The sequence below is a fragment of the Protopterus annectens genome, chromosome 5.part1, assembly GCF_019279795.1.
Source record: "Protopterus annectens isolate FY-2018-M chromosome 5.part1, PAN1.0, whole genome shotgun sequence".
In the NCBI taxonomy this organism is placed as follows: Eukaryota; Metazoa; Chordata; order Ceratodontiformes; family Protopteridae; genus Protopterus; species Protopterus annectens.
The window spans coordinates 658,453,778-658,477,480 of record NC_056736.1 but is presented as its reverse complement, the minus strand read 5'-3'; the positions used below and the strand labels follow the sequence as shown (position 1 = coordinate 658,477,480).

Genomic DNA, 23,703 nt, shown 5'->3' with positions numbered 1-23,703 from the left:
ATTGGACAAAAAGGAGGAAGCAAATCAAAACAGTGGGAGAATTTGTCCGCTGTACCTGGGTATAATACCTCTGGAGTGTGTGTCTTGATTATGCAATTTCCTTCACTGCTTTAGTGGAAATCTTTCTTCCTTCAACAGTGGAAACTCGTAAGGTACCAGTGGGTCCTAAACAGCATAGAAAAAGGTTATTTCATTCAGTTTAGAGAGAGGTTCCCCTTCCTAGAGATGTCAAAGCCCCCAAAAGATTGACCCCTCCACCCACCCATAATGCAAGAATTTCTGCAACTAAGTCCCTTCACCAGTCCTTGCTGAGGAGGAAGCAACATGATTCTGTTCCAGGAGCTTTCTTTTCCCAAACAAGGAAGGCATCTGGAGACAAAGTCTCTACGTATTCCAAATTCAAAATTTTAACCCTTCAAAAACTGTTACCCATGACCATTCTTGGAGCCTACATGGTTACACTAGATCTGAAGGACACCTATCTTTACATTCCTATTGCAGAGGAGCACAGGTGATGCCTTCAGCTTGTAGCAGCAGGTTTGCACTAATTCTGTGCTCTGCCATTTTTCACCAAATGTCAAACTCCAGTTATAGCCTATTGTAGAACATTAGGGGGTACACCTCTCTAACTTACCTGTGCGACTGCCTTATCCAAGGGAAAATCTATCCTGACACTTCTTTGCAAGTTAACATGGATTGCTTTCAGACCTCACTGTCTACCTCCACGTCCCAACTTCAGCCTCAGACAAGAATTTTCTTTCTGGGCACATTGATAGATTCAGTACAGCAAAAGGCTTTCTTACCCCAAGACATTTCTTTCCGACCAACTATCTGCACAGCCTACTGCCACATCAGGTCTCCACAAGGGAGTATGTATGGGCTTTGGTATACATAGCATCTGGCAAACTCCAGTGGTTCCAAAAAAAAAAAGTTGAAAAACGTACTCAACCCCTGGTGCCTGTTCTCCCCTGCTTTAAAAAGAGCTGCTTTGGTGGCTAGATGACATTTTGCAAAATCCAGGGGCAGTCTTCTCTAACAGACAAGAGAATCACCACAGGCATTTCAGAGAGAGAGCCTGGGGAGCAGCCTTGGGATTCCTGAAGTTGCAAGGTATCTAACCCCCCCCCCCCCCCCCCAGAGTAAAGGAAACTTCACATAAACCAGAAAAGAGTTGCTGGCTTTAAGCAGGGACCTTCTGGACCTCAACAGATGAGTATGGAAGAGGGATCTTCCTGGACTTTAGCATTAATGGGGGTGCCTCAGCATACATTTCTTAGCTGCCTGAGCACACGCTACAAATGTGCTTTTGACGAACACAGTTGACAGTTGCATGGACTGACTCTTTCTTCAAATGGACAGACCTCTTTCTGTATGCCTTTCCTCCCTTTCTCCTTATCCCTATGGTAGTGTTAAGTGAGATCAGACAGGCAAAACATGATACTTATTGTCCCCTTCAGGCCAATGCAACACTGGTTCTTCCTTCTCTTGACTGTCACTGAACAGAAATACTACATTCCGTCACCTGTGATAGACACCTTTAGTTGGGTAAGTAGACTATCGTACTTCATCTGCCTACTCAAACTTGCAGCATGGAGGATTTTATTCTCAACCCAAAAAATGCAAACAACTTAATTGAAGTGCTCTCTATCCTGAGAGAGGCAAGAAAGCCTACTTCCAGAAAAATCATACTTATCCAAATGGCAGCATTTTTTGCACCAAACCAAAAGCATCATGCCTCCCGGTGTGGACATAAATCTAGTACTGGAGTTTTTCTGGGTAGTGTCTTTCTGGGTTATTTCAGTAGGGTCTTTCTTATTACAGTATCAAGGTGCATGCTTTCTCCATCTCTGCCTGCCTCCCCCATTCCCCCCCAGTTATTCTCACCCGCATTCAAAACTGGTCCTGAAAAGGGGTTTATACATCTGAGACCTCCCAGAAGAAACCAAATTCCTTTTCGGACTTTTTCTTGAAAAACTAACCATGCCACCTTTTGAGCCAGCAGATTCTGCTCCTTTAAAGATGATCACATGGAAACCATCCTGCTGATGGCTATCAGTTCAGCCAGGTAGGTCTCCAGAACTACAAGCCTTGATGTGCCAAAAACATTTCATTGTTTTCCTCAGGAACAGGGTAACCTTTAGAACTAACACTACCTTGGGCATAAAAGGAGAAATCGGAACTCTCCTTGAATTAAGCTGATGTCCTTCAAAGATGCATCTGCAGTCATCACATACGGGTTGTCCTGCTTCAGGCAGCCCTTCGGTCGGCCGGATTCCAAAGTCTGGGTCCGGCGTCGGCTGATGTCACCCCTTCCCCGACGTCGGAGCGCCTGGGGTATAAAAGCATCAGCCGATGCCATCTTCCTCAGTCTTTCTTGCCGCGTGGTGCCCGAAGCAGAAGCAGTTCGCAAGTGCCGGTCGGCCAGCTCCTGCAATTCAGCTACCGAAGACTTCAAAAGCTAAGTACCCCGTTGGGGACTCTTTCTTGCCTCAGCCGATGTCAGATAAAGTTGTTAATTGCTTAACTTGTGGGAAACAAATACCTCATAAGGATTTCCACTCTTACTGCCTCCCCTGCCTAGGCCCAGACCACAACGTCTCGGCCTGTTCAGCCTGTGCTTCCTTCAACCGACGCACTCTTAGACGTCTGGCGGAGTTTGCAGAGGAATTTTTTGGGGCTAGTTTTTCATACAATATGCCGTCGGAGACTCCGACTTCACATTTAATAAAGAAACGGAAGGACAAGGACCGACACGCGGACCGCGGTTTCGGCTGAAACCACGGCCAGGCCTACCGCGAGTGTCTCTGTCTCAGCTGAAACAGAGTCCTTGGTACTTCCGACCCCCGAAACGGCTCAACCGACAACCTTGGCCCCGGAGGCCCCTGCTGAGTCTGTTATTAAATTTCCTTCAGAAACTGGTGTCTTGGAAACTTCCGACACCATTCCTCTAGACAAAACTACACCAGCACATGGTGCAGCTAGGCCTCCTGCATCCATGTCCATAAAGGCATTCACCAGGGCTAAAGCTGCTAAACATACAAAAGCTATGCCTCCCAGGGTGATTCCTCAGGGACCCTCTACAAGTTTTCAGATTCTAACTTTAGCAGAGGACCTTATTTCCTTGATTAGGGGCTCTCAACCTCCTCTAGACAAAAGGCCCAGGGTTGATCCTTCTGATCTGAGGAGGCCTCTGATGGCTCTGCTCTCTCGGACTACTTGGAGGAGGCTTTTTCGGCCTACGAGGATTCTGATGCAGAGGAATCAATCCCCTCGGCCTCCCCTCCTGAAGAACTATCCTTCGGGAAGACCCTTCACACTATGAGAGCATTTTCAAATGGCAGGGCCAGGAATTCTCTGATTCCAGGAAAAGATTAAGAACTTTTCTGCATTTACCTCAGCATAGACCTTTGGCTATTCCTCCTGTTTTGAATGTCATTGATGATGTGTACTCTGAGTCTAGCATAACCCCTGATACTCTTCCCCCGGCCCGTCAAACCCGATGGGTACTACAGGGTCCCGGACTCGCATCATTTTCTTTACAAGGCCCACTCTGCTGATCCAGAAACTATTTCCCAGGGCCCTAAAGGGGTTGCAGCTGCCACTACTAAAAATCCACTCCCCTCTGAAAGGGAGTCCAGGGCTTTAGAGAGATGGGGTAAAAAAGTGTATACTTCTGCTACTCTTTCTATGAGGGCATTAAATTGTCAATTTCATATGATACAGTACCAAGAGTATTTGTTAGATGAATTGCGTCTTCACCTGAACCCCTAGATCGCAAATCACTTCAGGATCTGGTACATAACTCCCAGCAGGTTAGCAACCATTTCTTACAGTGTGATTATGATGCATTGGAAGCTTCATGTAGGTCAGCTAGGACAGGTGCAGTCATACGTAGGCATGCTTGGCTGAAGGAACAATCTCTGCCAGACCATGTTAAAGCTAAGCTTCTGGATGCTCCACTGGAAAAGCAAAAGTTATTTGGCTCCACTGCTCAGGAGGTCTTAAAGAAATTTGAGGAAAAGGCAAAATCTGTACAAACAGTCAAAGATTTTCTACAAGTCCAACCACCAAGATTCAGCAGAAATTGGCCTACCAAGAATTGGTCCTTTCCGGACACACAAAGATTTCAGAGAGGCAAGAACAGGCGTGCCAGAGGTAGAGGGCAAGCTAGAGGCTCCTACAGAGGACGTCAATGGCAGCCTCCCAACCAGAGAGGTAGTGCAGGACCTACAACTGCTGCACAAGGCCAGACTCAATGACTTTGCTTTGACTCCGCCAACCAGGGCTCAATTAGAAGCACCTTTGGGCGGAAAGCTTTCTTTATTCTCAGAGAATTGGCACAGTATTACAAGAGACAAATGGACACTGCAAATAATAGACAGAGGATACAGGTTCCATTTTCACACATTGCCAAAAAGAAAAGGCATGCCAGACCTGCCACCAAATCAAAGGGCAGAGGCTTTGAAACCAATCTACAACTTAATGCAAATGAAAGCTATAGAAAAGGTTCCTCTTTCAGAACAAGGCCAAGGATTTTATTCCAGACTATTCCTTGTTCCAAGAAAAGAAAATCAATGGAGGCCTATTCTCGACTTGTCCGCACTGAATACTTGTCTCATTGTGCCACAATTCAAAATGCTGACACTACAGCAACTCCTTCCCATACTGGGCAAGGGGTCTTGGCTGGTGACTCTAGACCTCAAGGAGGCATACCTGCATGTCCCTATCAGACAAAGTTGCAAAAGACACCTCAGATTTCTTGCAGGTTCAGAGCATTATCAATTCTCAGCATTGCCCTTTGGCTTATCTACTGCGCCCAGAGTATTCACGAAATGCCTGGCATCGGTAATTGCACACTGCAGACTTCAGGGGATTCAAATATACCCATATCTGGACGACTGCCTTATACAAGCGGACAGCCAACAAACTTTGGTAAAGGACTTGAATTATGCCATCCACCTACTGCAGGCCTTGGGATATACAGTCAACATTCACAAATCAAGACTTGTTCCATCCCAAAGAATAACTTTTCTGGGTGCGGATCTAGACACAACCACCAAACTGGCTTTTCTCACAGAAGAAAAACAGACAACTACCGGATTACTTCAAAAATCTGACAAGACAAACTCAGCTGACTGCAAGGAAAATCCTGCAGGCCCTGGGTTACATGGCATCTTGCATTCTTCTGATTCCACAAGCAAGGCTGCATATGAGGAAACTACAATGGTACCTAAGGAGTTTATGGACTCGGCACAGTCACAGCTTAGAAACTGTGATCCCACTCATTCCATGCCTCCAAAAGTAATTTCTGTGGTGGGCTCAAGCAAGCCAGTCAAACAGGGGTCTGCCCTTCAGCAAGCCAATAGCCAGCCAAACCATTACAACAGACTCTTCAGACCACGGTTGGGGAGCACACATGGAGGGCAGATGTATTCAAGGACTATGGTCACAAAAGGAGCTACGCATGCACATAAACCAAAAGGAAATGCTGGCAGCGATGCATGCAATCGAGGCCTTCAAACTCTTTCTGCATCAAGGCCACCTGCTAATAAGGACAGACAACACCACAGTTATGTGGTACATAAACAAGCAAGGAGGCACCCATTCCTACCCTCTTTGCAGACTGGCAATGAATCTATGGGAACTTTCCTTGAAACTCAATATAGACCTGCAATCCCAGTTTGTACCAGGAAAAGACAATATACTGGCGGACAGCTTAAACAGAAATATCATGGATGCACACGAATGGATGCTGCACCCAGACATCTTCCTACAGATAACACAATCATGGGGAAGGCCAGACATAGATCTTTTTGCCTCCCCCCACAATCATCAGCTGAAGAAATTCTGCTCAAGGACATACCACCCACAAGCATGGAAAGTGGACGCCCTATCTTTCAGCTGGAGAACTCTTAACAGTGTATGCATTTCCACCTCTTCCATTAATGACCAAGGTCTTACTGAAGATCAGGACAGAGCAGCCAAAAGTGATTCTGATAGCTCCGGACTGGCCAAGACAGCACTGGTACCCACTGTTAAAGAGCATGTCACGCACAAAACCATGGCCTCTTCCTCAATGGCCACTTCTCCTGACACAGCACAATTACAAAACTCTGCATTCCAACCTGAAAACCTTGCAACTAACAGCCTGGAAAATACCTTGACTTCTCCTCAGGATAAGCTATCCAAGAGAGTGAAGGATATCATCATGGAAGCTCGCCGGCCTTCCACAAGAAAGGCATATTCAGCAAAATGGAAAAGATTTCACACTGGAGCACCACAAAGGGCCTAGATGCGACCGTGATGAACATGGCACATATCCTGGAATACTTGGCAGAAATGCTCCACAATGGCCTGTCTTACTCTTCCATTAAAATTCATGCTTCAGCAATTTCAGCAGAGTACAGTACAGTACTGATCCACCTGTCTTTTCTCATCCTCTCCTAAGACAGTTTCTAAGAGGAATTAAAAACATCAATCCTCCAAGGAAACCTCCAGTGCCTACTTGGGACCTTAACTTCGTGTTGGAAAAACTAACTCTGCCTCCCTTTGAACCAGCAGCATCTGCAGAACTACAGTTCCTGTCTTGGAAGACCGCCTTCCTTCTGGCCATAACCTCAGCAAGAAGAGTATCTGAGTTACAGGCCCTCATGGCAGTACAGCCATTTCTTATTTTTCATCAGGACAGAGTCTCATTGAGAACCAGTCCTTTTATGCCAAAGGTGGTATCCAGGGTCTCCTTAAACCAAGCTATTCACCTGCCTACCTTCTTTCCAAATCCACAAAACAAAGGGGAGAAACTTCTGCACACCCTGGACATACACAGACAGTTGCGCTACTACTTGGACAGAACTAAAAGCTACAGAAAAACTGACCAGCTGTTGGTAGCATATGCTGCTGGCGCACAAGGAAAAGCAATTTCCAAACGGACAATTTCAAAATGGATAGGGAATTGCATTCGTTTTTGTTATTCCTTTCATGGAAAAATTGTGCCAGCTAACATTAGACCTCATTCCACCAGAGCCACAGCCACCTCCACAGCCTTCTTAGAGGGGTGGCTACCAAGGACATTTTAGAAGCTGCTACATGGAGCTCCGTGCATACATTTTCCAAGCATTACAATTTACCTTTATATTCCAGATCCAGAGCAGGCTTTGCTACGGCAGTCCTGCAGGGCATTTTAGCTACACCATCCTTTACATAGATCCTCCACCCCCAGATTGGCTATGGTATTCTACCCATATGTGATGACTGCAGATGCATCCTTGAAGGACATAGTACAGTTTTGTACCTACCATAAATGTAGATGTCCGATAGGTATGCATCTGCAGTCAGGTTTACCCTCCCTCCTTCGTCGGCTGACGCTTTTATACCCCAGGCGCTCTGACGTCGAGGAAGGGGCGACATCAGCCGACGCCGGACCCAGACGTTGGAATCCGGCCGACCGAAGGGCTGCCTGAGGCAGGACAACCCGTATGTGATGACTGCAGATGCATACCTATCGGACATCTACATTTATGGTAGGTACAAAACTGTACTTTCACCTTCCATTTTCTTTTTTCCAAAGCTGAACAAATTCTGCATTCCCTGGGTGTGCAACATGAGATTAGGTGTTATCTGAACAGAGTTCCCAAAGAGCAGAACTGCTAGTGGCCTTTATATGAGGGGAAAGAAGGTGGTAGACCTGTCTGTAAACAAATTATTTCAGAGTGGACAGTCAGTTGCATTACTTTGCTATAATTTATCATGGTAAGCCACTACCAGCCCATGTCCGGGTTCTCTCCACACGACTCAGGGCAGCCACCACCTTCCTTAAAGGTGTGTGTACCCAAACAATTTTGGAAGCGGTCACATGGACTTCTGTCCATAGCTTCCATATCTTCACCAAGCACTATCATTTAGGCAATGCCTTCAGGGTTAGGGCAGGATTTGTTCCTGCTAGTGTACAAAATCTGCAGTTCCAGGAGCCACAAAACAGCCTACCCACCCAACCTGCAGCTTTGGAAGTCATCCCAAGAACCAGTACTGCAATATCGTGTACAAAGAACAGTACACTTTTTTGTTACATTTGCCATAATTGTAGATGTTTGAGTAGATCAGTGTTGCAGTACAAGCATCCACCTTCCTGTCCCTCTGTTGGATGGCCTCTTCCATATTATTGTGGGACTTTCTGGCCAGGTGTCTCAGCCAATACCATCCCCGCCTTGACTTCAGTTCATGTTTTAAAAATTATTTTTCCTCTTGGAAAGACCAGACTGTGTAACGCAACCTAGAAAGACCTGAAGATGGGACAGACAAACGCCACTTTTATATAACCTGGTATCCAAACACCTGTCCCACTAGGAATGATGCAAAGACTCAACTGGGGCCAGTCATGGGCCTGTGCATGGCAGGAAGACCCAAGAATCAGTACTGGAACATTTACCGCAAATAAGTATTAAACAGCAGTGAAACACTTTGAGATTTTTTTTTTCCAGAATTTACTAGCGTTTTCTGTAAGAGAACACTGAGGTTTCTCAGTCCCTCAGAAAATACTGTGAACTGTTGCAGAAGAAATTTCCAGAACCTTCACCCATTCTCCAGTTTTGTCAGCTATGAAGGATGTGTCAATACTTGCAATTTTCTTGATAGTCAACCTGCCACCATTAAAAAGGCAGAATGTGTAGTTTCTCAATCTTACGTTTTTATACACTCTTCCCAAATCTGACCCAGCATCAATAGATTTAGTTAATCTTACTGCTGCTAAACATTAGGTTCATTCCAATCCCTCTTTCTGACTGGTGGGAAGATGAGTATGGGGGGAAAAGTGTATGCTTCTGCAACTTTGAGTTTTCAGAATTTTGAATTGTCAGGATGTGTTGGTTTATTCGGATTTTAATAGTGAAAGTATGAGGAATGTTTTGCCTGTAGGTTCTTATGAGGGTAAATCTGCTTTTAAATTAATTTTTTTCTCTTGAACAAGTCAAAACTCATTTACAGTGTCTGTGACTTGGTTGATGTACTTTGAGGACTATGGTTACTGGTACTATTTGAGGAGGTTTGCCCGGCTGCATTCTCAAAATCCCAGATGTGAAAAATCCAGATTTTAAATATTTAATTTTTCTTTGGATAGTGATTTAGTTTTTGGATCCTCATCTGCAGAGGTATCAGAATAAAGTGTGATGAACTAGTATTTTTTTTGTTTCAGCCTTCCTTTTCCAATGGATTCTCTAGTTTTGGCAAAAAAAGAAATATTCTGCAAAATGGGGATTAACAGACAGTTAAGAAATGGCTGGGGGGGTGGGGATTCCAAAAATAATTCAGAAACCAAAAACAAGAACAGTCAGTCAAAATGACTGTTTATGGGACCTTGTCTCTCCCCCACCCCTTCCACTCTGGCAAAATCCTTTCCCTTTTAGAAAGTCTGAATCTCCACTTTTTTCTCTTGACAGTTTCACATAAATGGGTTCTAAAGATAATTAAGGTTACAGATGGCAGTGAGAGGAAATCACTCTTCATCAGGAGGTAATTCCTCACCCCTAGACCAGACTCCGTTTCTCTCTGTCCTTAAACACATGCTGATTGGGAAAGGTTTTTATTCAGGGATGTTTTTGGTGCCAAAGAAAGAAAATGCTGGGAGGCCACTTCTGGATCTGCATTTCCTAAACCTGTTTGTGATGGTGCCAAAGTTCAAAATTGTCACTTCACAGCCTCTCTCTTCCTCATTCAAGTTTCTTGGTAACACTAGATTCAAAAGATGCTCATCACATCCCTGTTCGTCCAGACTTCAGTGTTTAAAGTTATGTTTGTCTGGATCTTATCATTTTTCTGCCTTACCCTTTGGACTACCCACTGCTCCAGGAGCATTCACAAAATGTCTAGCTCCTGTTATAGCTCATTGCAGGCTATAGGGTGTCCACATTTTTCCATATTTAGGTTTATTAATCTTTGCAGAGTCTTTTTCAAAGTGTCATGAATCTGTCTCCGGTGAGAGATGTCTTGCACAAGCTGAGATTAAAATGGAACATTCAAAAGTCTTCACACATGATTGTGTTCCTGTGGTGTCAGCTAGACACCAGTTCAAAGAGCTTTTCTTCCACAGGAAAAAAATAGATGTATATCTAGATCTATTCCTAAAGTCCTCCATGCAAACCTCTCATATCTCAGGGTTTTGGGTCTTGTGGCATCTTAATTATTTTTATTCTATCCCTGGCAAGACTGCATATGAGAAAGATACAATGGCATCTGAAGTTTCTTTTGTGTCTACATTAATATCCTTTCAAACCATAGAACTGGGGTTTGTCAGAAGACAAATCACTTAGTGGAGGCAGCAAATTTCTCTAAATCCAGGTTTTCTCTACCACCCCTACGCCAAAGCAGTCACTACAGACTCTTCAGACTTTGCTTGTTGGGGGGTGGGGGGTTCAAGAGGGATAAAAGTGCAGTGTGTGTGGGACACCAATGACTGATGCAAGCACATAAATAAGAAATGCTTCCCTGGCTGTGCACTCAAAATGATTATTTTTGGTCCCCTGGACCTTTTAAATGGTTACAGACAATACCACGGCTATGTGGTACGCCAACCAGCAATGGGTAACTGACCTGTAGCCCCATTGCAGGCTAGCTGTCTCACTCTGCAAATAGCCTGCATTCCGTTAGAGTAAAATTTGTACAGCAGACAGGCTGAGCAGAAAGGGGCAGACTGTCATGAATGGAAACTAGATCAAGGGTCTTCCAAGATTTGATCCATCATGGAGGAGGCAGTTTAACTGAGGAACTCCACACAAAACGGTTGATAAGATTCTGCGCTAGGACTCCATGCAAGAAGGCATGGAAGTTGATGCCTTTTCCTTTCCATCGACAGGAATGTTCCTGTATGCTTTTCCACCCTATCCACAGCTATACAAAGTACTTTGAAGATTCAGTTGAAATCCCCATAGGTCATTGTGGTTACTCCCGTCTGGCTCAGGCAACAGTGGTTCTCTCTCTTGGAAATGGCCAGGGACAATTACCAGAAGCTTCTACACAGAATGGATCTACTCACACAAGATCAGGGATGCTTGGTATACCCTGCCTCCAGTCAACTTTATCTGACTGCATGGATGATAGGGTTGTAATTCCCATTAGGATCCTGTTTCTGAAGACTTGCACCAGGGTACTAATGGAGACAAAGCCTGCTACTAGAAAATCATATTTAAGCAAATTGGGAAAAGGTTTTCTGGTTGGTGTCAAAATAACCAGTACCCATTCGGGGTTAGATGTTCTTCGTGTTTCACTGTTGCAGTCATAACTGTAGGGGTGCTCCTGCCGGCAGGCAGCCCGAGGTCGGCCAGAATCCCAAAGTCTGGGTCCGGCGTCGGCTGTATAAGCTAGTATCCTGACGTCAGTACGCCTTGGTACATAGCCCTCAGCCGACGCCATCTTTTCCAGTCTGTCTTGCCGTGCGGTGGAAAGCAGCTCGCAAAACGTTGGTTGGCGATTTTCGAACAGCATTCTTGGTTGTTGTCGGTCCGAAGTTGTTACTTCTCTTCTCAAAGCTAAGTACCCCGTTGGGGAATCTTTTTCTTGTTCCTCCGATGTCAGAAAAAGTTAATAATTGTATAGCGTGTGGGAAACAAATACCTCATAAAGATTTCCACTCTTACTGTCTACCTTGCTTAGGCCCTGACCACGACGTTTCTTGTTGTCGGTTCTGTGCCAGGTTCAACTCTCGTACTATCAAACGCAGGTACGACTGGGCTTTAAATTATTTTGGCAGACGCTTCAATTACAGAATGTCGTCGGATACTACCGGAGTTCAAAAGAAGCGTAAAGATAAAGACAGGCCTCCGAGGTCCAAACAGGACTCGTTGCAGCTGGAGCCAGCGTCCGGTTCGGCTGTCGTCAGTGAGGCGCTTTTGCAGCCCCTGTCGTCCGCCGCTTGAACCGATGGCGATACGGACTCCCATGGGGAGCCATCAAGGCCCACTATTTTAACTGCTGCAGGACCTTCGGACGTCACTCCTTCAGATGGGTCCGGAACCGCTGTGCAGGTACCGGCTTCTGAGGGGGTTTTCAGGCCTACTCACATTACTATTTCAAAGGCAAAGACAAAGACTCCTACTAAGTCTAAAGTTTCAGCTCAAGCTGCTTCTGAATCCACTCCCAAGACACAAAAACAATTATTGAGGATGGCTGAAGACTTGCTTACAATGATTAGGGGTTCTCACCCCCCTCCTGAGAAAAGGCCTCGACAGGATGTTACTCTGGATTCCTCTGACCAGGCCTCTGTCTCTTCTGTTTCTTCCTCTGATCAGGGCTATACCTTCCCCCCTTATGAGGATTCTGATGCTGAGGAATCTTTGCCCTCGGCCTCTCCGCCTGAGGATTTTTCTTTTGGGGAAACCTTGCATGAGATGAGGGAACATTTTCATTGGGAAGGACAGGAATATTCTGCTTCCAAAAGAGAATTTCTTCTTCCTCAGCATAGGCCTTTAGCTATCCCTCCTGTCTTGGACATTGTTGATGATGCTTTTTCTGAGGCTAATTTGAATCCTGATTCCATGCCTCCTGCTCCTTCTAAGCCTGATAGATTTTATAGGGTTCCTGACTCTCATTTATTTTTATTTAAAAATCCTTCTGCAGACCCTGAAACTATTTCTCAGGGTTCTAAAGCTGCTAAGGTTGCTACTTCTAAAAATCCTATTCCCTGAGAAGGATTCTCGTGCTTTAGACAGGTGGGGAAAAAAGGTATATACTTCTGCTACCCTATCTGTAAGGGCATTAAATTGCCAGTTTCATATGTTTAAATACCAGCAATTTCTTTTGTCTGTTTTAAAGCAAAAGCTTGCTTCCGTACCTGCTTGTGCAGAGGATAAGGAACTTCAGGATATTTTGCATGCTACTGAACAGGTTAACAAGCATAGCTTACATTGTGGTTTTGATGCTTTGGATGCTTCCTGCAAGGCTGCTGCCTCTGGTACTGTGATTAGGAGACATGCCTGGCTTCGTGAACAAAGTTTGCCTGAACAGGTTAAGGCTAAGCTATTAGATGCCCCTGTTCAACATGATGTTCTTTTTGGTTCTAAGGCTGAGGAAGTTATTAAAAAGATGGAAGAAAAGGCAAAGTCCATGCAGACTGTAAAAGATTTCTTGCAGGTTCAGCCTCCTAGATTTTCCAGGAATTGGCCCTCTAAAAATTGGTCCTTTCCCACGTCTGACAGGCCTCAAAGGGGAAGATATAGACGCCCAGAGGTCGTGGTCAAGGCCAGACCTCGTACAGATCTAGACAATGGACTGCTTCTTCACCTAGAAGGGGAGAAGACAGATCCCAATCTCAAAGAAAACAAACTCAATGACTCTCTCGGTTGGGCTTCAGGACCTCTTTACCTGGACGCCTCTCGGAGGAAAACTGTCTCTTTTACAGGAATTGGACTCAGATTACCCAGGACAAATGGGTATTGGATGTGATTTTAAAAGGTTACAAGTTCCACTTTCACACTTTGCCAAGGACTCACGGTTGGCCAGATCTGCCAAAACTTCAATGGTCAGAGGCCTTAACTCAAGTGGATGCTCTTCTGGCCATGAGAGCCATAGAGCCTGTTCCACTCTTGGAAATGGGAAAAGGATTTTATTCAAGGCTGTTTCTGGTTCCCAGAAAACAAAACTCTTTGAGACCTATTCTGGACCTTTCTGTGTTAAACACCTTTTTGGAAATTCCAAAGTTCAAGATGCTTACTCTGCAACAGTTACTTCCAATGCTCTCTCAGGACGCCTGGATGGTGACATTGGATTTAAAGGAAGCCTATTTGCATATCCCTATCAGACAAGAATGCAGGAAATTCCTCAGGTTCAAGGCAGGTTCGAGGCACTTTCAATTCTCTGTTCTGCCCTTTGGTTTATCTACTGCGCCCAGAGTCTTCACCAAGTGCCTGGCACCAGTAGTGGCTTACTGCAGACTTCAGGGGATTCAGATTTACCCCTATTTGGACGACTGCCTTATTCAGGCAGACAGCAAAGATCTTCTGCTTCAACATCTAGACTTCGTTCAACGTCTTCTCCTCTTACTGGGATTCTCAGTGAACATAAAAAAGTCACATTTGATCCCTTCTCAACAAATGGTATTCTTGGGAGCCCTCTTAAACACAACCTTACAAAGGGCCTACCTCACTCCAGAAAAACAAACTCAGCTGGCTTCTATTTTCAACACCTTGGCAACTCTATCTCAGCTCACTGCAAGGAAATTCCTGCAGGCTCTGGGCTACATGGCTTCCTGCATTCTGTTGATTCCAAACGCAAGGCTTCACATGAGAAAGCTTCAATGGTATCTGAAAAGTGTATGGTCACAGCATTATCACGATCTGGATATTCTGATTCCTCTGATCCCCTGCCTCCAGAAGGAGTTCCTCTGGTGGTCCAGGGCATGCATTTTGAACGACAACCTACTCAAATCCTAACCACGGACGCCTCGGATTATGCTTGGGGAGCACACTTTCTAGACAATTGCCAGCAGGGAACCTGGACAAAGGACCATCTTCACTGGCACATCAATCTGAAGGAAATGTTGGCAGTTCAAAATGCCCTTTTGGCCTTCAAACACCTTTTCCAACCAGGGCCTCTGCTAATTCGCACAGACAACACCACGGTCATGTGGTACATCAACAAGCAGGGGGGATCTCATTCTTACCCCCTTTGCAGACTGGCTATGGGTTTATGGGTCACAGCTCTAAATTTGAATCTGCATCTCCAGGCTCAATTCATTCCAGGAAAACAGAATCTTTTAGCAGACAGCCTGAGCAGAAACATTTCGGATCCTCACGAATGGATGCTAGACACCAACTTGTTCAAAAGGATTACTGCATTTGGGGATGTCCCTAGATAGATCTGTTTGCATCCCATCTCAATCATCAGCTGCCTCGCTTTTGCACCAGGTCCTTCCACAAAACAGCATGGAGAGTGGATGCCCTGTCTTTCAGCTGGAGAAGTCTGTCAGCATATGCCTTCCCTCCTCTACTACCTCGGGTACTACTGAAGATAAAGCAGGACAAGCCGAAGTTCCTCATCTTGATTGCTCCAAATTGGCCTCGACAGTTTTGGTATCCGACTCTAAAGCTCCTGTTCTCGGGGCCTCCTTGGATTCTTCCACTGAACCCTTCGCTTCTGTCCCAGCATCAGGGTCAGTTACTACATTCCAATCTCAAGACCCTTTGCTTGGCAGCTTGGCTCTTCAAAGGAATTTGATTGCCTCTAGTCTTCCCAAACAAGTTTTGGATGTTCTTTTGGAAGCTAGACGGCCTACCACTAGGAAATCTTATGCCTCTAAATGGAAGAGGTTTTCTATTTGGATGCAGGGCCGAGGTTCTGATCCTCAGGTTCCTGATCTCTCCTCTATTTTGCTTTACCTTTCGGAGCTTTTATCTAAGGGACTTTCATTTTCTTCCATTAAGATTCATGCTTCTGCTATCTCTGCATTTCAGTTCTGATCCTCCTGTTTTTTCACATCCTTTGATGAAACAGTTCTTGAGGGGGGCTAAGAATTTGCGGCCTTCAAGGACCCCTCCGGTCCCTGCCTGGGATCTTAATTATGTTTTAGAAAAACTTACTTTGCCTCCTTTTGAGCCTGCTGCATCTTCAGATATTAAGTTTCTATCTTGGAAGACTGTTCTTTTGTTAGCTTTGACCTCTGCCAGAAGGGTCTCAGAGTTGCAAGCTCTTATGGCTGTGGAACCATACCTTATTTTCCATCAGGACAGAGTATCCTTGAGGACCAATCCTACTTTCATGCCTAAGGTGATTTCGAAAGTGGCCTTGAATCAGACAATTCACCTTCCTACTTTCTTTCCAAATCCTCAAAATAAAGGGGAAAGGATTTTGCATTCATTGGATGTGCACAGACAGTTAAGATTTTACTTGGACAAGATTAAAGATTTCAGAAAGTCTAACCAATTGTTTGTTTCCTTTGCCTCCAGTTCACTTGGAAAACCAATTTCTAAACAAAACTATTTCCAAATGGATTGCTTATGGGATCAGATTTTGTTACACTCATCATGGTAAACAGTTTCCTGGAACCATTAGAAGTCATTCTACTAGAGCAGCTGCTACTTCTACAGCTTTTCTCAGAGGAGTACATACCAAGGATATCTTGGAAGCTGCCACTTGGAGTTCAGTGCATACTTTTTCCAAGCACTACAATCTCCCTTTGTTTTCTAAGTCTAGGGCAGGCTTTGCCTCTGCTGTCTTGCAGGGTATTCTTGCCTCCCCTTCTTCTATCTAAAGCCTCCTCCCTCTCTACACTGCTTTGGGATTCCACCCTACAGTTATGACTGCAACAGTGAAACACGAAGAACATAGTACAGTTGTGTACACCTACCATAAATGTAGATGTTCGAGTGTCTTCACTGTTGCAGTCGGGGTTTCCCTCCCTCCTATCCCCTCTTTTTCTCTCATTTGTGGTGTATTTGTGTTTCCTTGTTGGATTCATTTTTGATTTATTGGGGTATTCTGACATCTAGGGCAAGAAAGGCTGGAGAAGATGGCGTCGGCTGAGGGCTATGTACCAAGGCGTACTGACGTCAGGATACTAGCTTATACAGCCGACGCCGGACCCAGACTTTGGGATTCTGGCCGACCTCGGGCTGCCTGCCGGCAGGAGCACCCCTACAGTTATGACTGCAACAGTGAAGACACTCGAACATCTACATTTATGGTAGGTGTACACAACTGTACTTTCTCCGGTTTTATAATTGATAGTTACTGTTATGGCCTTTCCTAGCCCTCCAAGGTTTAATTGTTGGCCATTTCAGCATGTCTGCACATGGATCCTCCCCTGCCAGTGCATTCTCATGTCAGTTTTTGAAAGAGGTTTTGCATGAGCAGCCTCCAAAAAAGTGACCCTCATTCTTAGGATCTTAATTTTCTGTTGAAGTTTAACACTTGTTCCATTTGAACTATCTAATCTGGCTGATTTGAGGTTCTTAACATGGAAATTTTTTTACTTACTGTTCTTGTACAAGTCAGAGCTATATCTGAGTTGCAAGCTGTTATGGTGAGTCAGACCTCTCAGATGTTCTTCGTGTTTCACTGTTGCAGTCATCACATTTGGGATATTGGCTTGCAGTAGCCCTCAGTCGGCCTGATTAACAAAGTCTTGGGTCCTGCATCGGTTACTGTCTTTTCTTCCAGGACGTCAGGTCATCAGGGGTATAAAACATGCAGCCAACACCATTACACCAGTTTTTCTTGCCATCCAGTGCCCGAAGCAGGTGCCCGAAGCAGAAGCAGTTCACAAGTGCCTGTCTGCCGACTCCTGAAATTTTCATTTTCAAGTTTCAGAACCAAAGTCTTCAACTAAAGCTAAGTATCCCATTGGAGAAACTTTTTTTCTTGCTCCTAAAAGATGTCAGTAAAAGTTAATAATTGCATTTCTTGTGGAAAGCAAATACCTCACAAGATTTTCATTCGTACTGTATTCTTTGCCTAGGCCCTGACCACAACGTACCTTGCTGTCATTTATTTAATCAAAGCATTATCTGTCGTCTGTATATTTTTGGCTCTAAATATTTCAGTTCTCAGTTCAATTATCCAGAAATGTCGGTAAGCCGTCAGACTACCAGAATTCCGAGAAAATGCAAAGATAAAGACAGGCTGCCTAGGTCCAAAGCTGCCAACGACGCTTCCCCTAATCCAGTCGCCAGTTCGCCGGTATTTTGCCAGAAATAGATATTTGTGCTGCAGCTGCTGTTTTACATTTTCATACTTTTGTTTCCCATTATAACTTGGACTCCCATACTTCCTTTGACTCCCACCATCCTCTGGAATATCCTCCCATAAAACCACCATGGAGTTTATAGTAGTTGGGGAATCTGTCCTATATGTTGAAATGGACTGAGAAGACATGGGAAATGAAGACTTTTGTATCTCTAGCATCAAGGTAAATAACTAGCAATGTACTTACTGTAATGCTACACTTAGCATAATGCTAGAGCCGTGTCATCTTCCATTCAGCTCAACCTTCCCTCCCTCCCCCATACCAAACTGTCACTTATATGGCTTTTGATTGACTGTGTTGGATCTGTCCATAGCCTTGTCATGTATGCAGTTTTGTACTTTATCCTGGTTTCTTTCCTCTATTTTCTTTTTCTTCAGTTTGAAGTAGAGGTATGTTTTAGGATGTAGGTAGGCAAACTCTAGCTGAGGTACTATACAGATGGAAGGGTGTTATGGGTAGAGGGGAGGAGCCTGATACTGGATCTGAGAGTTTAAAACTTAGTGATGTTGGATCTAATATACTGATATATTTTGAACCAGATGGAATAAAAAGTCAAGAGTCTAGTATTGGGGTAAATATGTATTTTAGAACTGGAGTTTGCTGTTTACTATTGACTTCAATTTTCCCACTGTTTGCAAAGTATTTGGGCAGTGTTGTAATCCTTATCTATTGTGCTGCTTTAGGGGTAAGGAACTTGTATAGTGTTCATCAAAAACTGCTTTCAGACTCAAGAAAATAAACTAAAATCTACTTGTTTGTTAATCTTATTTTTAACAGAAAAAACGACCAAAACGCAGTCTTGCATCTCGTTTGAGTGGGTTTATTCCTCCAAAGGACATGATCATCACAGATGCAGTTGCTGACACTGAAATTGTTGAAAACATGTTCGTTTCTGAATCGCCAAACCTCCAATCCTTAAAGCTTGATTAGATATTTAATCAAGAAATGTGAATTCTACAGTGTTAGCACTAGAGGTTTCTCCCCACTACATGAAGTGATTTCAGCACAGAGGATATGACTTGATCCTGCTAGCTCATATAATGAGAATAGATGGCCATTTTGTTAAGAATGCATTACACATACTTTTTGTGTTGACCGTTTGAACTTGTCTGTGGGTAAATGACCTAGTTTGGTTGAAGCCACAGTGTTTCTGTGCTGTACATGTATGCATTGGGGAAACCTCTTAACTGTATTGACATGCTGGCCACAAAGGGTTTGAATGCTTGCAGACTCTGTACATAAATAGTTATTTTTGTAAATTTTGTTTAGTTTCATAAATTGTATAGACAAGTTGCACTGATCTGCAACTGATATAGAAAATGTTATTGAAGACATAAAACCTGCATAAGGAATCAAACCCGTTTGGTGGACTTGACTGCACCTTTTTCACAGAATGACATGTATAAAAGACTTTATGTTCTGGTTTATTTTAATAAATGTCAATATTGCAGAGCATTTTGGTTGTTTGTCCTCTGTGTGCATCCATTTAGCATTTTGCTGATTTGTTTTCCTTTCCTAAGGGCATGCTCTTTAGAAATATAAGAACAAAAGTAGGCAAGTGGTCACGGACCTTAAGATTCCTAGCCCTTGTATACCTTTAAGCAGACGCACTTAAAAATGGTGCCTCAGTTTTTAAGTGCTTGAGATAAATATCTGTACTGTTTTCTGCTAGATGTTCTTCGTGTTTCACTGTTGCAGTCATTACATTTGGGTTATCTGCTTGCAGGTAGCCCTCAGTCGGCCTGATTAACAAAGTATTCGGTCCTGCGTCCATTGCTGTCCCTTCTTCCATGACGTCAGGGGTATGAAACATGCAGCCGATGCCATTACATCAGTCTTTCTTGCTGTGCGGTGCCCGAAGCAGTAGTAGTTCACAAGTGCCGGTCGACAGACTCCTGAAATGTTCGTTTTCGAGTTTCAGAACCGAAGTCTTCAACTAAAGCGAAGTACCCCTTTGGGGAAACTTTTTCTTGCTCCTTACCAATGTCAGTAAAAGTTAAGAATTGCATTACTTGTGGAAAGCAAATACCTCAAAGATTTTCATTCGTACTGTATTTTTTCTTAAGCCCTGACCACGACGTACCTTGCTGTCGGTTTTGTGCTTTATTTAATCAGTGCATTATCAGTCATCTGTATATTTTTTCGCCTCTAAATATTTCATTTCTCTGTTTAATTATCCAGAAATGTCGTTAGTTAGCCATCCGACTACCGGGATTCTGAAAAAATGCAAAGATAATGACAGGCCGCCGAGGTCCGAAATTGCTGACGACGCTTCTAAGCCAGTTCGCCGGTACTCCGTGAGACGCTTTCGCAGCCCCTGATACCCACTACTTCTGATTCGCAGGCCTCTACTGAGACCCATTCTGAGTCCGGTATGCCGCGAGATGCTTCAACTATGGAACCCGCGGATGTCTGTACCTTGGATGGGTCCGGAGCCGCTGTGCAGGCACCGGCTTCTGAGGGTGTATTCAGGCCTATGGACTTGCATATTAAACCGACGCCTCCTTCACTGAGGCCTGAATCTCGAACCATGCCTAAAAAACCGACACCCAGGCCACATGCTCAGGCCTCTTTGCCTAAAAAACAAATAAGAATGGCTGAAGATTTAACTCTAATCAAGGGTAGCCAACCCCCCCCCCCCCCCCCCGCCCCTTTCTAAGAGGCCTGGGACTGAAGTTGCTGATGAATCTTCTGACCAGGATTTTTTTTTTTTTTTTTCTGATCTGGATTTGCCCTTATCTACTTATGAGGATTCTGATGCAGAGGACTCCATTCCCTCTGCATCACCTCCAGAGGATTTTTCTTTTGGGGAAACCTTGCATACTCTAATGGAGCATTTCCAATGGGAAAGCCAGGATTTTTCTGATTCAAAAAAGAGGCTTAGGGCTTTCTTACTCCTACCTCAGCATAGGCCTTTAGCTATTCCTCCTGTCCAAAAAAACATAATCAGCAATGTCTAGTAATCTAGTTTGACCCCTGATTCCTTGCCTCCTGCTCCCAGAAAACCTGACTGATACTACAGGGTCCCTGAGTCACAAGTTCCTTTTTAAAAATCCTATTGCGGATCCAGAGACCATTTCACAGGGGCCCAAGGGCATTAAGGCTTCTACTGCTAAAAATCCTACCCCTTCTGATAGACTCCAGGGCGCTGGATAGATGGGGTAAGAAGGTTTACACTTCTGCAACCTTGGCCATTAGGGCTTTAAACTGCCAGTTTCATAGGGCTTTAAACTGCCAGTTTCATATGTTAAAGTATCAGCAACATGTTATTGGATTGCTTAAACAGCAAATGATGTTGATTCCTGACTGTGTGGAAAATAAAGAATTACAGGATTTAATGCATTTTGCTGAACAAGTTGGAAAACATACTTTGCAATATGTTTTTTATTCATTAGAGGCTTCTTGCAGGGCTGATGTTACTGGGTCTGTGCTCAGAAGGCATGCTTGGTTAAAGGAGCAATCTTTGCCTGATCATGTTAAAGCTAAATTGTTGGATGCTCCCTTAAGTCAGGACTGCCTGTTTGGCAAAAAGCTGAGGAAGTTCTTAAAAAGATGGAAGATAAAGCTAAATCTATGCAAACTGTTAAATATTTCTTAAAAGTTCAGCCTCCTAGAATTTAGTAGGCACTAGCCCTCTAAGAATTGGTCCTTTCCAGCCCCTTCCAGGTCTTCTCAAGCCAAGCCCAGACACAGCAAAAGCCCCAGGTTTCAGTCCCAAGGATGCACAGGACTAAGCAATGGGGGCCTCCACTTCCAAATCTGGGAGTAATAAGACCCCCCCCCCCATGGTAAACTGTCTTAATGACTTCAGTTTTAAAATTTCCAAGCACTTCTCAACTGACTGCCCCTTTGGGGGGAAAGATTGCTCTTCATGCAAAGAACTGGGAACTCATTACCCAGGACAAATGGGTTTTAAATAGTGTCCCAGGGATACAGATTTCACTTCCACATGTTGCCAAAACCAAGTGGGTGGCCAGATCTACCCCCAAATCAGTGGGCAGAGGCCCAAAAACAAGTACTTTCTCTCAAGCATGGGGGCTATTCAACTGGTACTATTCAACTGGTACTGGATGAGGAAAAGGGACAAGGTTTCTACTAGAGCCTTTTCCTGGTACCCAGAAAAGACAATTCATGGTGTCCTCTCCTGGACCTGTCTACTCTAAACACCTTTTTGGAAATTCCAAAATTCAAGATGCTGACTCTTCACTAATTACTTCCTATGCTAGGCAAAGATGCCTGGTTGGCAACATTAGATTTAAAAGAAGCATACCTGCACATCCCAATCAGGGAATCTTGCAGAAGATGCCTACGCTTGAAAGCAGGCTGCACGCACTATCAGTTCTCTGCACTGCCCTTTGGCTTATCTACTGCGCCCAGGGTATTCACAAAGTGCCTAGCTCCAGTTATTGCATTTTGCAGGCAAAGAAATATTCAAATATACCCATACCTGGACTATTGTCTAATTCTGGCAGAAAGCCAGGACATACTTTTGAATAATTTGGCCTTTGTAAAATAATCTGGCCTTTGTACAAAGGGTTCTAACTTGTTTGGGGTACACCATAAACAAGAAGAAATCACACCTAGTACCCTGTCAACAAATTATATTCCTGGAAGCAAGCTTGAATACAACTTCCCAGATGGCTTATCTCATGCCAGAGAAACAAATTAATTTGACAACCTACATCAAACAAGTGGCCACAAAAACCCTGCTATCTGCAAGACAAATACTTCAAACCTTGGGGTTCATGGCCTCCTGCACTCTAATTCCATATGCAAGACTGCGTATGAGGAAACTGCAGTGGTATCTAAAAAGCCTATGGTGTCCACATTCTCAGGATCTAGAAGCAATGATTCGTATCGTACCTTGCGTATGCCTAGAATTCCTTTGGTGGGCAGAGGCCTGCCACCGAAACAAGGGACTACCTTTCACACCACCCCCTGCCGCCCAAACTCTAACAGATGCATCAGACTCTGCATGGGGGGCTCACCTAGCAGGGAAGTGCATTCAGGGCAAATGGAACCCAAGTCAAATACACCTGCATATCAATCAAAAAGAAATGTTAGCTGTACAGAATGCTCTGACAGCCTTCAAGGGCCACATTCTTCCAGGACAGCCTTTGGTAGACGGACAACACCACTGTTATGTGGTATATAAACAAGCGGGGGGGGGGGGGGGAGTACACATTCTTACCCCCTCTACAGACTAGCCATGGCATTGTGGAACACAGCCTTGAGCTACCAAGTGCACCTACAAGCTCAGTTCCTGCCAGGAAAATTAAATACACTGAAGACGGACTAAGTGGAAACCTCATGGACCCACACGAGTGGAAACTAGAGCCAAGGATTTTCAACATGTTGACAAGCAAATGGGTGAGCCCAGATATAGACCTGTAGAACTACCAATTGGACAAATTTTGCACAAGGTCTTCCCACAAGCAAGCCTGGAAAGTGGATGCTCTGTCCTTCAGCTGGAAAAACCTATCAGTCTATGCCTTTCCCCCTCTGCCTCTGCTTTCCAAAGTACTACTAAAAATCAAACAAGACAAACCAAGGATGATTTTGATTGCTCCAGACTGGCCATGCCAACACTGGTACCCCCTCCAGCGCAGTGTCACGGTTATCCCCATGGCACCTGCCTCAGACTCCTTCCCTGTTGTCTCAGCATGAGAACCAGATTCTGCACCCTCAACGTCTAACACTGAACCATGCAGCATGGCTAATTATATCTCTCCTCTACCATCCCTCAGTAAACCTGTGAGAGGCAAGTATGCTTAGTACTAGAAAATCTTAAACTGAAAAATGGAAAATATTCTTTGCCTGGAACCAATCTCAAGGGATGAGCACAGCAGCGCCCAATTTACCTCAGATTGTACAATACTTAACTGAGATGCTTCACAAGGGCCTGTCTTTTTCCTCCATTAAAATCTACACCTCAGCCATTTCAGCTCATTATAGCAGAGAACCTAAACTCTCTCATC

The 23,703-nt window shown here is 44.4% G+C and overlaps 1 protein-coding gene across 2 annotated transcripts in view; it reads left to right on the top strand.

Annotated features, from left to right (window-relative positions):
- Window positions 1-19,180, top strand: part of GTF3A (general transcription factor IIIA) — a 406,888-nt gene extending 387,708 nt beyond the window's left edge. For both annotated transcript variants that reach the window (XM_044073277.1, XM_044073276.1), the window contains exon 9: window positions 18,503-19,180. In XM_044073277.1, the coding sequence (XP_043929212.1) occupies window positions 18,503-18,655 (153 nt within the window). In that variant the 3' untranslated portion in view covers window positions 18,656-19,180. The remainder of the gene's footprint in view (window positions 1-18,502) is intronic.
- Window positions 19,181-23,703: the final 4,523 nt, after the last annotated feature.